Raw genomic sequence first — 14,290 nt, forward strand, 5'->3', positions numbered from 1 at the left:
TATAATCCTACCATCTCCAAAGGATTTATATTTATCTAGGTAATATGTGCAAATAATTGTCTCCTGGAGGTTGAAATGTCTTTTTAAAAAAAAAAAACATTTTTTTTTTTTTTTTTTCAAATTTGAGAATAAATTTTACTGTGAGACGGCAAGGGATATATGAGAGAAGGCAAATTGAGAGCGAAAGGGAGGGGCAGAGGGAAGGTAGAGGGAGGAAGGTGGATGATTGGGGGAAGTGAGGTGGAGGGTGTGTGTGGGAAGGAGGAGGGTGAGTATCACAATTCATGATTACCTTCAATTGTATATTCTGTGTAATATGAATTGCCTGATATAATCTGTGATAGTGTCCATTTTTTTTTGGCATTCTGTCTTTCAGGCAACAAAAGATATTCAACAAAGAGCTGTATGCAGATTTCATCGCTGCACAGATTAAAACTCTCTCATTTCTTGCTTACATCATTCGGATTTATCAGGTACATTGCATATTCAAAATAGATCATTTACACTTGCTGAGCTTCTCCAATGTCTTGGGACATTTGGTTTCAGCACCACCTGATTTCTGACATGTGATCTTGCCACAGGACTTGGTAAGCAAGTATTCCCAGCAGATGGTCAAAGGAGTCCTCCAGCTGCTGGCAGCTTGTCCTCCTGAAACAGCTCACCTCAGGAAAGAATTGCTTATTGCTGCCAAGCACATCCTGACAACGGAGCTGCGCAACCGTGAGAGTCTCTTTGCCATGTTGCTTTCTTGTACAAATACCCATCTCTGACTGTTTATTGCTTTGCAGCCTGCCTTCCTTGAACCTCATTTTATTTCTTTGTCTGGCTCGTTGGCTTTACCTCTTCTACTTTTCCTAATGATTCTCTTTTTTGTCTCCTTTTAAATTTGGTTGCTCCTCTCCAATTTGGCTAAGCCTGGTGTTAGCTTAGCGGTTAGGGTGCCGGCTTGGGATCCTAGGATCCTGGGTGCAAATCCCGGTCGATCACCAAATTAACGCCAGGGGGGGGTTGACTCAGCATGTCATCCCTCTGAGGTCGGCAAATTGAGTACCAGTTTACTGGTAAGTCCGTGTGTGTAGCAAGAGGTTGACTAACAGGGTTGGTGGCTGGAAGGGCATCCGGCCATAAAACATCCCTTCAAAAAGGGGACCATGGTGTCCAAAAAAGGCCAACCCCCGCTCTGTGGGGGAAAATGGCCCCTAAAGGTGGTTCTTTCTCAAATTTGTCTGCTCTTTTCCAACTTGTCACCTCCTCACTAACTTGGCCCCTCGGCTCTAGTTTCCTCCTCTTTGCTTACTTGACCCACCTAAGTTGGTCCATCATTTCTAATTTGGCACCTCCTCTCTTAAATTGCTCTTTCCTCCCCAAGTTGGCCCTGCTTCCCCAAATTGGCCTCTCCTCCCAATGTTGGCCGTTCCTCTCCATTTTTGGTTCACGAGTTATCAAATGATTATCAAGTTATCAAGGAGAAGATTGTCATGGGGACCGCAAGGCTAACCCCCGCTCTTGCAGGGAAAATGGCCTTAAAATGCCTGTTGTTGTTGAGTTATCAAGTGACCACTATATTCGTCATGTGTGTGCGTCTGTCTGTGTGTCTGTCTGTCCGCAGCATAACTACCCGATGATAATATAAAAAAAACACCTTTAGAGGCCATTTTTCCCCGCAAAGCGGGGGTTGGCCTTTTTCGGGCACCGTGGTTGTTGTTGTTGGTCCCCTTTTTGAAGCAATGTTTTACGGCCGGATGCCCTTCCTGCCGCCAACCCTGTTTTGTCGCCTTTTTACGACACACAGGGAATTACCAGTGAACTGGTACTCAATTAGCCGACCTCGGAAGGATGACAGGCTGAGTCAACCCCCCTGGCGTTAATTCAGCGATCGCCCGGGATTCGAACCCAGGATCCTAGGATCCTAAGCTGGCACTCTAGCCGCTAGCCCAACACCAGGTTACCCGATATCATCAGATATTGATGAAACTTGGGTGGGAGGTTGATGTCATGATCTAGTTGTGTCCTGCCGAGAGTGGGCGTATTGCGCCCATTGTGGACGGAGCCACGCCCGAAAAAGATGTCTTTATAGGGGGTAATGGAGTTCAAGCTACATCTTCTCCGAGGGGTTTGGTGGAATCTGAGAGGGGTTTCGATATTTGGTTCGGCCAATGTCATGTGTCTAGCCCCACGGCGCTCGATTTTTCATTTTTGTTTTTTTCATTTTTATTTATTTATTTATTCATTTCATTTTTCACCGAATTTTCGGTATTGTGTAGCTAACTAACCTCGTAACTGATTATACATTATTTTCTATCATTTCAAGGTCAGTAACCTTCGTTTTGACATTTCAAGGTCACAAAGGTCAAATTTTCAAAGTTGTCGGAATCGAACCGCATTTTCGGTATTGTGTAGCTAACTAGTGTCATAAAAAATAATACATTCCTATTTTATATATTTTCCATGTCGGTTTTGACCTTTGTCATTGAATACCGCTCGCTCGTGAACCATCGTCGTCTCCTGACATGTTATTTTTTACTCTCTTGAAACTCCTAGAATTCATTCCCCAGATGGACAAGCTTTTTGATGAGTCCATCTTGATTGGCTCGGGATACACTGTAAGAGAGACACTCCGGTAATTGCTTTGGGCATGCACAGAGTGAGCCTTGGTCAATATTGTGTGTTTTAACCACTCAAAGTCACCTTATTAAACTCTTCTTGCAGACCATTGGCTTATAGCACCTTGGCAGATTTAGTGCACCATGTGCGCCAACACCTGCCACTGTCAGAGCTGGCATTAGCTGTGCGTCTCTTCGCTCGGAACATCGATGATGAGACTCTTCCCAGCAGCATCCAGACTGTGTCATGCAAGCTACTGCTGAACCTCGTGGAATGTATCCGTGCTCGCAGCGAGCAGGAGGGTGGCAGTGGGCGCGAATTGCTGCTCAGAATGCTCGAGGTAGTTTTCTGTTTTAAATGACATTTGCATTGGACTAGAATATAAGGCCTGCACGGATGCACACCGAGACACCGAGCTCCTTATGATATATTAGATGGCTCATAAAAAAAATGAAAGAAACATTAAATTGTTCGAGATTTGGGACTTCAGGTCATTCCGAGCTGCAAACACAGTGGTTGCACAAAAGTGTATGAGTCTATTGCATGATTGTCGTGCTTTACTCCTTGTTTTCTCTTCCACTCTGCCACACAACACCTATCAGGTTTTTGTGCTGAAGTTTCACACAATTGCCAAGTACCAGTTGCCAGCGATATTCAAACGCTGCAAGCCCCAGGCTGAGCTCTCCTCACAGTCATCTGAGATGTTGCCACCTTCCACAACGTCGGTCGCTACTCCAAACTCGACTTCTGCTCTTCCGGCTCCCTCAACTCCAGGCCCATCATCCACTGCTTTGCCTGGAGTAGTGGGACACGGCACTGAGCGCACCACTTCCGAGCCTGGGGACAAACAGAGCTTTTGCGTGGCTGATTGCCGAGGTCTCGTGAAGACTTTGGTTTGCGGAGTCAAGACCATCACTTGGGGCATCGGTTCCTGCAAGTCCCCTGGGGGTGGGTACCTGGTACCGAGTCAGTTTGTGTCTGCTTAGTGGAATGATTTTATGGATGAAAATGGTCCACTTGTTGACTAGATCTTGTATGTCACTGGTCACTGGTGACTGGTGTTAAACGATCAACAATTTCAGCATCATTATAGTCGAGTAAAGAATTGGGTATAAAATTGTAGCGTTTTAGTTTACAGGTGGCTGTTTTACTTGGTACTCATTGTTTTCTCTTCCTCACTAACTTGGTGTTCCATGACCATACAGATACAACACCAGTACACAAGCAGTTTCAACCAAAAGAGACTCAAATCTTCATTAAATTGGTGAAGTATGCTATGCAAGCTCTTGACATATATCAGGTATGTTTAAAAATGTTTTTCTGCTACCTCTTGTACTGATTACTCTTTTAGACATTTGATAAAAAAAATAAAAAAGACATTTGATAATACTGCATAAATTTGTGTTCAGACATCCAACTCGTATGTAGTTAGCCTTGCACAAAAACAGTTTGTCTGTACGAAGTAGATTCATTCTTGGGATTTATAAAAGGTTTAAATAAAGAAGGCCATGTGACATTTGATGGTGAACCCAGACGTGATGATGATGATGACGACGACAGGTGGATGATTATTGTTTTTCAGAAGATCTGCAGTCCATTGTGCTTCCTTCATAACATGACCATGTTGTACTGCTAAGATTTTTTTTTTTCCTCATTACAGGTTCAGGTGGGTGTAAATGGGCAGACATACCTTCGTGCAGCTAACTGCCAGACAGTGCGCATCAAGGAGGAGAAGGAGGTCCTCGAGCACTTTGCTGGGGTCTTCACGATGATGAACCCTCTCACTTTCAAGGAGATTTTTCAGACTACTGTTCCTTACTTGGTGGAGCGCATTGCCAAGAACTACGCTCTTCAGGTTTCTTGGCCATTTTCAGCTGGCTTGTGATACAGCTTGAGTACCTGCATTGTTGCCACTTAGTTGTTTGTTACCTTATGTTTTCCACTTCGGATATATTTTCACCCGTTTGTTTGTCTGTGAGCACGGTATCTCAAAAAGTTGAAGACTGATTCAGACGAAGCTTGCTGGACAGGTTGGGTGTGTGACAAAGACGGATTGATTAGATTTTGGTGAAGATCCAGATCTGGATAGGAGAATTTTTTTTCATTCTTAAAGTGATTCTTCACAATTGAGAGATGGGGCCAAAAACTATATTTAAGCATTGCATTTCAAAAAGTTATGGACTGGTTATTGCAAAACTTGGTTGACGAGATAGGTAGTTGACGAGGACAAGCCGATTCGAGTTTAGTTGAGGTCCGGATCTAGATCCGGCCTATCATTGGGATACAATACGTAAACTGTTCAGCCTGGTGGAGGTATGTGCTCTACCGAGTGTCTTTCTAGTTTGTATATGAGTTGCCAAGATTCTGAGCTTGAGCAAGATTCTGGAGCTATTGGCTGGCTTAAATTCAGGATTTGCTTTACAAGATGCTAGAGAGAATTTCTAACTCAAAGTCTTCCTCTTCATTTACGGACATACTTCCTGTCTTGTGTCCCTAGATCGTAGCCAACTCTTTCCTGGCTAATCTTAGCACGTCAGCGCTTTTTGCTACGATCCTGGTGGAGTTTCTGCTTGAGCGGCTACCTGAGATGGGCTCCAACCTGGAGCGTTCTAACCTCTGTCTTAAGCTCTTCAAACTTGTCTTTGGTTCTGTCTCTCTCTTTGCTGCAGAGAATGAACAAATGTTAAAGGTGAGATTGACAGGGTTGGTTTTCTCTCAATGTTACTTGTCCATATTGGGTTTTCTCGATTGCTTATTTTTGGCTGCTTTCGGTTGTCTGCTTTTACAATGCAATTCTTTTATTTCCCTCCCTTATTCTCTTCCTTTTATTACAGTGATTCCATTGGCCTCAAAAGGTTATTTTCACGTTTTCTTTCCCCCCTCCATCTTACCCTAGCCTCACCTGCACCGCATTGTGACAAGCGCCATGGAACTGGCGCAGGGAGCGAAGGAACCATACAATTACTTCCTGTTATTGCGTGCTCTTTTCCGCTCCATTGGCGGGGGCAGCCATGACCTTCTTTATCAGGAATTCCTGCCACTATTGCCCAACTTGCTGCAAGGTTGACTGTGCTCTGACCTTTTCTTTCTTATTTTGCTTTCAAACTCCCACATTTACTTATCTTTTATTTTATCATACAAAGTCGAGAGGACGAAGTTTTAATCAAGATAATAATCTATTGGCTCTTTTTTGATGGTGTGCTGCAGATGAGGTGTCCAACTTAACTCAAGCCATCAGTAACATTTTATCTTGCTTTTCTCTCCCACTGTCTTGTTCTCATTTTAGTCCCATTTTGACATTGTTTTGTTCTGCCTTTGTCCCGTTGTCACACAGGCCTGAATATGTTGCAGAGTGGCTTGCACAAGCAGTACATGAAGGACCTGTTTGTGGAGCTCTGCCTCACTGTACCAGTGCGCCTTAGCTCCCTGCTTCCTTACCTGCCCATGCTCATGGATCCCCTTGTCTCAGCCCTCAATGGCTCTCAGACGCTTGTCAGTCAGGGCCTTCGCACACTGGAGCTCTGTGTAGACAACTTGCAGCCAGACTTCTTGTACGATCACATCCAGCCTGTTCGTGCAGAGTTGATGCAGGTAGACAATCTATCTAAGCATTTCTTTCATCCATCCCATTTGTTATTAGTCCCCTACCCGGAGGGTACTATAGGTTTGCTCTCTGTCTCTGTCTTTCTGTCCGTCCCACCTGTGGTTTTCTATACTTTTTCCATACCCTTTAGTATATTGAACTGAAACTTGGTACATGGCTTTATTATGATAAGTTACAGAAAAAGTTTGATTTTTGGTTCGTTTCCCCAATTTTTCATGGAGTTATGCCCTTTCTGAACATGGAGTTATGTCAGGTTTCAGCTGCCCTGACTCCACCCCACTGCTTTACACCCATTGGCTGGACAGCTGGCCTGACTACACCCCAATTAAAATCATGCGCCATCATCCCTTGAAGCAGCACAGATTGGCCGGCCTCAAGCCTTTGACTTGGTTGTTAGTCCATGGCCAGTGCAAACAGAGATGGACATGGTATATAACCACGCTGCAATATGTATGCACATAAACCGTATGCATGATTTTGCTTCATGTATGTACATCAGGTTTAATATTTTTATTATGTTCGGCAGATCGGCGGGCCTCAGGCCTTTGGCCTGGTTGTTAGTCCATGGCCCAGTGCAATTGGAATGATCCCAGATAAATATCCCAGGAAGCGGTACACAGTATAAAACAAATTGGCACTACAAGCAATTTCAGGAATGAAGTGGGAGATTGAAAGATGTGGAATTGGGGTGTATTAACAGGGGTAGAAAAGATCAAGGTTTTGGATGGGGGAAGATAACAGATGGTGGTGAACAGCTGTTTTAAAGACCTGGAGGGATGAGTGTGATTGAAGAGAGTGTGGGAGTTTGTTCCAGAGTTGGGAAAAGAGAAGGAATAAAAGAGTAAAGGTGAGCAGAGAGTCTTGATTTTGGCAGTTTCACCAGAAGAGGGTTGCTGGCAGTTCTTGTGCGTACTGCAGGAATATTTGGGGGACACAGGACAGACAGAGCTGGGGGAGCTAGGCCAGAGAGGTGTCGGTAGAAGTCAGAAAGACCACCAACCTGCCTTCGGTGAGTGAGTGAAAGGCCCTCAGAATCTACTTCATCGCGGGAGATACCAATGATCCTGAAAGCTTTGGTTTCTACAGTGTGAAGGTTTCTACAGCTGGTGCTCCTGCCTCACACCTTTGGTTTCTTGGTGTGATGCAGGAGCACCAGCCCAGAGGGGAGAGCAGTATTCCATCAAGGTGCGGATGAAAGCCTTGTATGTGGTGAGGAGCTCAGGTGTGCCAAGGAAGGACTTCGCACGATGTAGGATGCCCAGTCGGCGACTGGCTTTAGAGGCCAGCTTGGAAATGTGGTTTTCCCAGGAAAGATCATGGCTGATGGTGAGACCCAAAAGCTTTAGTGACAGAACTTCTTGGAGAAGATTGTTGAGAAAGTAGATGTGAAGGTTTTCCAGACGGTCTTTTTGGAGAGATACAGTGAGAGTGTGAGATTTGTCAGGATTGAAAGACATGTTCCACTTGTTTGACCAACTTGTGGTTTTATCCAGGTCTGCAGAGAGTGAGGAAGCTGCAGACTGCCAATATGAGGGTTGAGATATGGAGCGGCAGAGAGTGGAGTCATCAGCAAAGAGAAAGAGAGGATTTTCCATTGAGTCAGAGATCATTGATGAAGACCAAAAAAAGCACAGGGCCCAGAACAGAAGGAAGGGGAGATGAGGGAATTCCATTCAGGACCACACATTGACTGTGACCGGAAAGGAAGTCCACAAGCCCTGCGTGGAGATTTCCATGGATACCATAGGAGGAGAGTTTGGTGAGCAGAGCGGGGTGCCAGACCGTATCGAAGGCATGAGATATGTCAAGGGAGACTGCTCTGATTTCCTGTTTCGCGTTGAGTGCATCTATCTATTATTGAGACAGCAGAAGCAGCATGTCCAGAGTAGAATGACCTGGTCTGAATCGAAATTGATGATCAGAGATCAAGCCATTGGAGAAGAAAGATTTGATATCCGAAGCAATGATGGATTCCATGACCTTGCTGATTATTGGGAGCAGGCTGATTGGTCTATAGTTGCAAGGATCCGTTTTTGCACCTTTTTATGTAAAGCGGTGATGTTGGCTGATTTCCAAGCAGTTGGTAGATGACCTTGAGCAAAAGAGAGGGTGAAGAGAACAGAGAGAGAGTCGGTGTGATAGAGCAGCAGAGCAGGATTTTAGGGCCCATGGGTTGATGCCGTCTAGTCCAGTTGCAGAATCAGAATCGAAGTTTGACAGAAACTTCTCCACCTTGTCAGGAGAGAAGGACACAGAGTCCAGCAGCAGCTGGGTTCGACTGGATTACAATGATCTTGAAGGACTTGATTTCCACAGCGTCAAGCTGAGAAAGGTGTGAGGCAGGAGCATCAGCCCAAAAGGGAGAGCAGTACTGCATCAAGCTTTGGATTAAGGCCTTGTAGGTGGACAGGAGTTTTCAAGTGTACAGTTGAGAGCCACACATTGCCTACGAGAGTCGAAGAAGTCAGTCGGCCAAGTGCAGAGCTGGCCTTGGATGCATTGGCAGTGTTTGGAGAGTAAAGTGGAGTGCCAGACTGTATTGAAAGCATGAGATATGTCTCGAGAGATGGACCTGATCTCATGTCTGATATTGATGGCCTCCATCCATTGTTGGGAGAGTAGAAGCCGCATGTCCAAAGTGGAATGACCTGGATTGAAACCAAATTGATGATCTGAGATGAGGTTGTTGGAGAAAAGGAAGGATTTTGTGTCAATTGCAATGATTGATTCCATGACGTTGCTGATGATTAGAAGTAAACTCATTGGTCTAGTTAAGGGGATCTGTTTTTGCACCTTTCATTTAATGTGGTGATGTTGGCTGATTTCCAAGCAGATGGAAACTGATCGAGGCAAAATGATAGGGTGAAAGAAAGAGCGGAAAGAGGATGTGCAAGAGCAGGTTTTTAAAAGACTTGTGAGGTGATGCCATCGGCAGAAACTGTTGCAACTGTTGGCAGAAACTTCTCCACCTTCTCAGGTGCAAAGTACACAGAGTCCAGGAGCAGTTTGGTGTTTCTGGGTATGGTGGACACAGAGTGAGGGGATGGGGACACAATATTTGGAAGGAAACGCCGAATTGAAGCATTCTGCCTTTTCATGAGCAGAGTTGCCTGTGGTGCCATTTGAAGTGAGGGAAGAGATGCACGGAGAGAATACCCCAGAGATAAACATGAGAAGGCACCACCAGATTTTAGAGGTGTGAGACAAGTTTAAAAGTTCAATCTTGAGGTTGGACAGATGTTGATTTCTGGCTCTTCTGAAAGTGGACACACATTTGTTGCAGTCTTTGTGGAATTATTATCTAACATTGCCTTCGGTTGGGTTTGCTTTCCTCGAAGAGAAGGCAAAGTGTTTCAAAGCAATTGCCACTCCACAACATTCTGTGTTCCATGGGTGGGAGGATAGTAGGTGATAAATGTTGCTTCTGGGACACCTCCGTTTAACATGGGAAATCCCTATCTAATGTCATTTACCCCCATGTCTTTTTCAAAAATCATAAACACCTCTATTTCTCCCTCTATGAACCTATAATCCTTCTCACCTTATGAACCTATAATCCTTCTCGCCTTATGGACCTATAATCCTTCTCACCTTATGAACCTATAATCCTTCTCGCCTTATGGACCTATAATCCTTCTCACCTTATGAACCTATAATCCTTCTCACCTTATGAACCTATGATTTTCTTCCTTTATGAATCTATAATCCTTCTAGCCTTATGAACCTATGATCCTTCTCACTTACATGTAATTTTTACCCTATTCCCCCCACGAGCCCCTTAATGTAGTTCCTTAGACCACTCTACTAATTAGCCTATAAATATATTATCTCTTTCTAACTTTTTAAAGAGTTCCATTCTCCTATAGAACTCATCCCCATCAAGTATATTTATAAAGTATACAGGTTCCTTAACCTTTTGTTGTGAAAGTATAAAGTGGTATGTTTCACGGAGGGTTCTTGTTTGACCTCCTCCTCTCCCACATACCATTTTAAAATTATAATATTTATTATCCGATTGATAACCATTAAAGTTCTCACTCCACTCTAATATATTTTTCTTCCCGCCCTCCATTACCCCACTTAACAAATGAATACGTTTATCCGTCTTGAGAACCTTCTGACCAGTGATTCTCTCAACCTCTTGAATCTGATATTTTTCACATTCGTTGTGTTTTCCATTTATATACCAAGGTTGATTACACCTCCACTCTTTAGTCTGGTTGATACTTGGTTCTATCATTTATATAATAGAAAAAAGGTGGTGGTAGCCCGTTAAAATCCCTAACCCCCCTTTTTAACTTATCACTTGTATATATCTTATCACTTATATATATCTTATCACTTATATATATCTTATCACTTATATATCTTATCACTTATATATCTTATCAGTTATCACTTATATCTTATCACTTATATATCTTATCACTTATATATCTTATCACTTATATACTTAAATAACCATACAACAACAACAACAACATGCATTTTAAAGGCCATTTTCCCTGCTAGAGCGGGGGTTAGCCTTGCGGTCCCCATGACAATCTTCTCCATTTTGCCCTATTTTCTGCATCTCTCCTTGTTAACCCCCTTGCCCGCATTTCTTCTTCCACCATCTTTAGCCAAGTCTTTCTCGGTCTTCCCCGTCTTCTACTTTAACCATAAGGTGATCATATATACTTATATAACCATAAGGGAGACTATCAATTCCATTTTCTAAAATAAACCTCTTATCATCAAAAGCCCCCAATGCTTTCTTATTCACCTCTTCTGAATATAATTGATGTTTATAACTTCTTCTTCCATTAATCTTTCTAAACTCTTCTTTCTTTGTTGTTAAACAGTTATAATAATCCTTAAAGTTTATTGTTTCTTTAATGACATTTTTCTTTACACCTTTTAACTTCTTATCAGTCTTTTCAACGTTATTCACAATGTATTTATAAGCATAAGCCTTCGACCTCAATCCCACAAATTCACTCATAACATTTCCTCCCAATTCATCCTTGAACTTTCCAATCACCTTTTTATTTTTAGAAGAGAACAACTCACTCTCTGGACTGTAATTACTTGTATCATAGATATTAATGTCCTTTTTCATGTCTGAATAAACATCATCAGTATTAATTTTCAAAATAAAACTATCAGTATCCATATACAACAATGACACATTATCCTTATACTTTGATTTTAGATTAATATAAAAGTAATCATACATTAATGACTTTGACAAGTCAAGAATTGATGTTCCAATGTAAATAGGTTTGTCCATTTCAATACTCTCTTTAACCAAATGGATCGCACAAAAGTTCTCAGTAAAGACCTCAGCTCTAGTAAAACTCGGTCTATTAATTAATTTTGATGCTTGTTCCCAAGATGTTGCTAGTCTGATATTTTGTCTTTTCCTCACATTCTCCATGGTCTTACCAAAGACCGCATTATTCATCAATTTATAAAAGTCTTTCTCAAAATCTGTTTTTGACTCTGTTCTTCTTTGTGTATTAAAATCAATATACCCCTTTAACCAATGACTTTGATTGAACTTTAGAACCCTGTGGATCTTCTCTACTCTTAGACCTTTTGATAAATATTGTCGCAAATTTCTTTGGTGTAGTACATAATTTTTCTTGTTATATAATGTAGTAAGTAATTTTTCTGTTGATTCACCTATATCAAACGATCGTTGATAATCACTCAACCATTCTTTCTTTGGACTTTCTTTCTCACAAGCAAATGGAAGATCTTTATGTTTGATATGAAGTTCTTCAGGATATTTTAAATCGACCTCAAAATAATAACCAACCTTTGAATCATCCAATTCTTTTTGTGTAGAGATACATACATCTTGTAAAACCTTTGTGTAGTCTTTTTCCTTTACCCATCTTAGTTTCCCATAAGGAAGAGCTTGAGACATTGCCCAGCCATACAAGTTGTTTGCGTCGTAGTACATCAAGTAAGAACTCTCTTTCGTTGAATCATAATTTGGAAGATATTTGTTATTTGCTTTTGCGTATCTGCTCGAGCATACTTGTGAAATTCCACCTCTTTTTGCCTTTTCAATCATCAAAAGCATATCGACATCGGTTATCAAATCCAAACTTGTTTTGTCATTTTCAACATCGCGCTCCAAGCCAATCCAGGTGCTGTGTAGTAGTGAGCAGGATCCAATCCATATCCAGTGCGACAAACAGATCTAAAGGCTTCAAATACATCGGCCAATAAAAGCACATCAGTTTTGAGAAACAAATCGTGATACTCGCCAAGATTCTTGATGTTATATTTTTCCCAAACATTTTGTGCGTGTACATAATCTTTATCAGATATATGACTGTTGTTTAATTTGTTATCGAAATTTTCTTTTAAAGGAAGTTGTGTTTCATTGAATCTCTCAAATGAGTCCATATAGTCATCTATCTATAATTCCAGTAATCTCTGTCTGTACGTTTGTACGTTTGTACGTTTGTCTGTCTGTGACCGCTGTTTCTCGACAACCACGGGTCCGATATACTTTTCACTTGCCAGGTATATTGCTGGGGACCCGAGGATGTGCCTTTTCAAGGTTTCATATTAATCGGACAATTACTTACCGAGCTATGTCCAAAAAACGATTCAACCAATCAGAGAGCAGCGAACGATCGCGTGTGCCGAACGTGGCGGGCACACTCTGCCTCGGATGGCACATTTGAGAGCGTATTCATTTATTTCACGTTTGCAAACTATGTTGGCGTTAAACTATGTTTTACAACTAATAAAAACGAATTTGCGATTCATTCGCTTTCCTGCGCGTTTGTGCACGCGATGGCGATTTCTTTACCAAACTCCGGAAGCCGTTCGCTTTGGACCAAACCATTGCATGTAAATAGAGGGGGGGGATTGTCACCACTCGCAAGCCGTTCGCTTTGGACCAAACCATTTCATGTAAATAGAGGGGGGGGATATAATTTTAGATATAGATATAGTACGGGCATGCCCTAGTAGGGGTAAATTCCCTTTTGTGTTAGAAAATCTTTATCTGAAAAATACTCTGAAAGACATGGAAACTCTTTTAGATTTTGAACCAAGTTAGCCAATGGACTTGCCATGAATTTAAATGTATCAAGAAATCTGATATGAGTAATAGGAGATGTGTGAATTGTTTTTGTGAATGAAATGTATTTCTGATCTGTGTTAGGAATTGCTGAAATGTGTCCAGATGTCTTTGAAAGTTCATTAATAAATAGATGCGTATCATAATGAGCATTGTTATGAAGAAAGACAGGAATGAAAGAGGGGAGTTGATAATTAATATTACAACTTTGATGAGCTGGACCTCTATATTTACCAGTGAGATGACAATGATCTCTAACCTTTAGACCTTCACCAATTTTTTCCTCACAAATATGACAAACATTGTTTTTTCTAAATTCCCTTTTCTGTTCACTCGTCAAGGACATTGGTTTATTAGTTTCTCTCATTATCTTGGTTAATCGGACACAGTCTTTTTCTAGTCGTTTCACAAACTCCTCTGGGGTATTTGAGCCTCTATACTCCTCTAACTTGTTATATTTATCACCAACGGATGATTTGATATAATAACAAAAACCGCAAGGAGTATGTTTTTGATATTTATTTGTGTATGATTCTTTTGGATCTGGAGAAGCAGTATCTATTTTTTCTAGAATACTTTCAAAATCAGCATATATAACAAATGGATGTTTGATCTTTTTCTTTTCATCTTTGAATGTGATATTTGAGCCTTCTTTAGGCATATTGATTACCGTTGATTTATGTTCACCACAATAATTTGAATGTTTATCTAATCTTTCTTGTGTATGGAAGAAGTTAAGACAACACAAACAAATATATATTTTATTTGTTCTTTTACATACTTGTGGTTTTATTAATTTAGCAATCTATCTATAATTCCAGTAATCTCTGTATGTGTGTTTGTTTGTTTGTTTGTTTGTTTGTCTGTGACCGCTGTTTCTCGACAACCACGGGTCCGATATACTTTAAACTTGCCAGGTATATTGCTGGGGACCCGAGGATGTGCCTTTTCAAGGTTTCATATTAATCGGACAATTACTTACCGAGCTATGTCCA

At 41.6% G+C, this 14,290-nt stretch overlaps 1 protein-coding gene across 1 annotated transcript in view; it reads left to right on the forward strand.

Annotated features, from left to right (window-relative positions):
• The window catches only part of TRRAP (transformation/transcription domain associated protein), a gene marked incomplete in the record, with an annotated part of 152,508 nt that overhangs the window by 24,046 nt on the left and 114,172 nt on the right, over positions 1 to 14,290 (forward strand). Inside the window, 10 exon segments of the mRNA XM_078778972.1 lie at positions 377 to 473; positions 582 to 720; positions 2,542 to 2,620; positions 2,710 to 2,944; positions 3,207 to 3,552; positions 3,810 to 3,904; positions 4,265 to 4,459; positions 5,102 to 5,293; positions 5,501 to 5,666; positions 5,939 to 6,195. Of these exon segments, the coding sequence (XP_078635098.1) occupies positions 377 to 473; positions 582 to 720; positions 2,542 to 2,620; positions 2,710 to 2,944; positions 3,207 to 3,552; positions 3,810 to 3,904; positions 4,265 to 4,459; positions 5,102 to 5,293; positions 5,501 to 5,666; positions 5,939 to 6,195 (1,801 nt within the window).

The sequence above is a fragment of the Myxine glutinosa genome, chromosome 5 (assembly GCF_964187855.1).
Source record: "Myxine glutinosa chromosome 5, kmMyxGlut1.1, whole genome shotgun sequence".
Lineage (NCBI taxonomy): Eukaryota > Metazoa > Chordata > Myxini > Myxiniformes > Myxinidae > Myxine > Myxine glutinosa.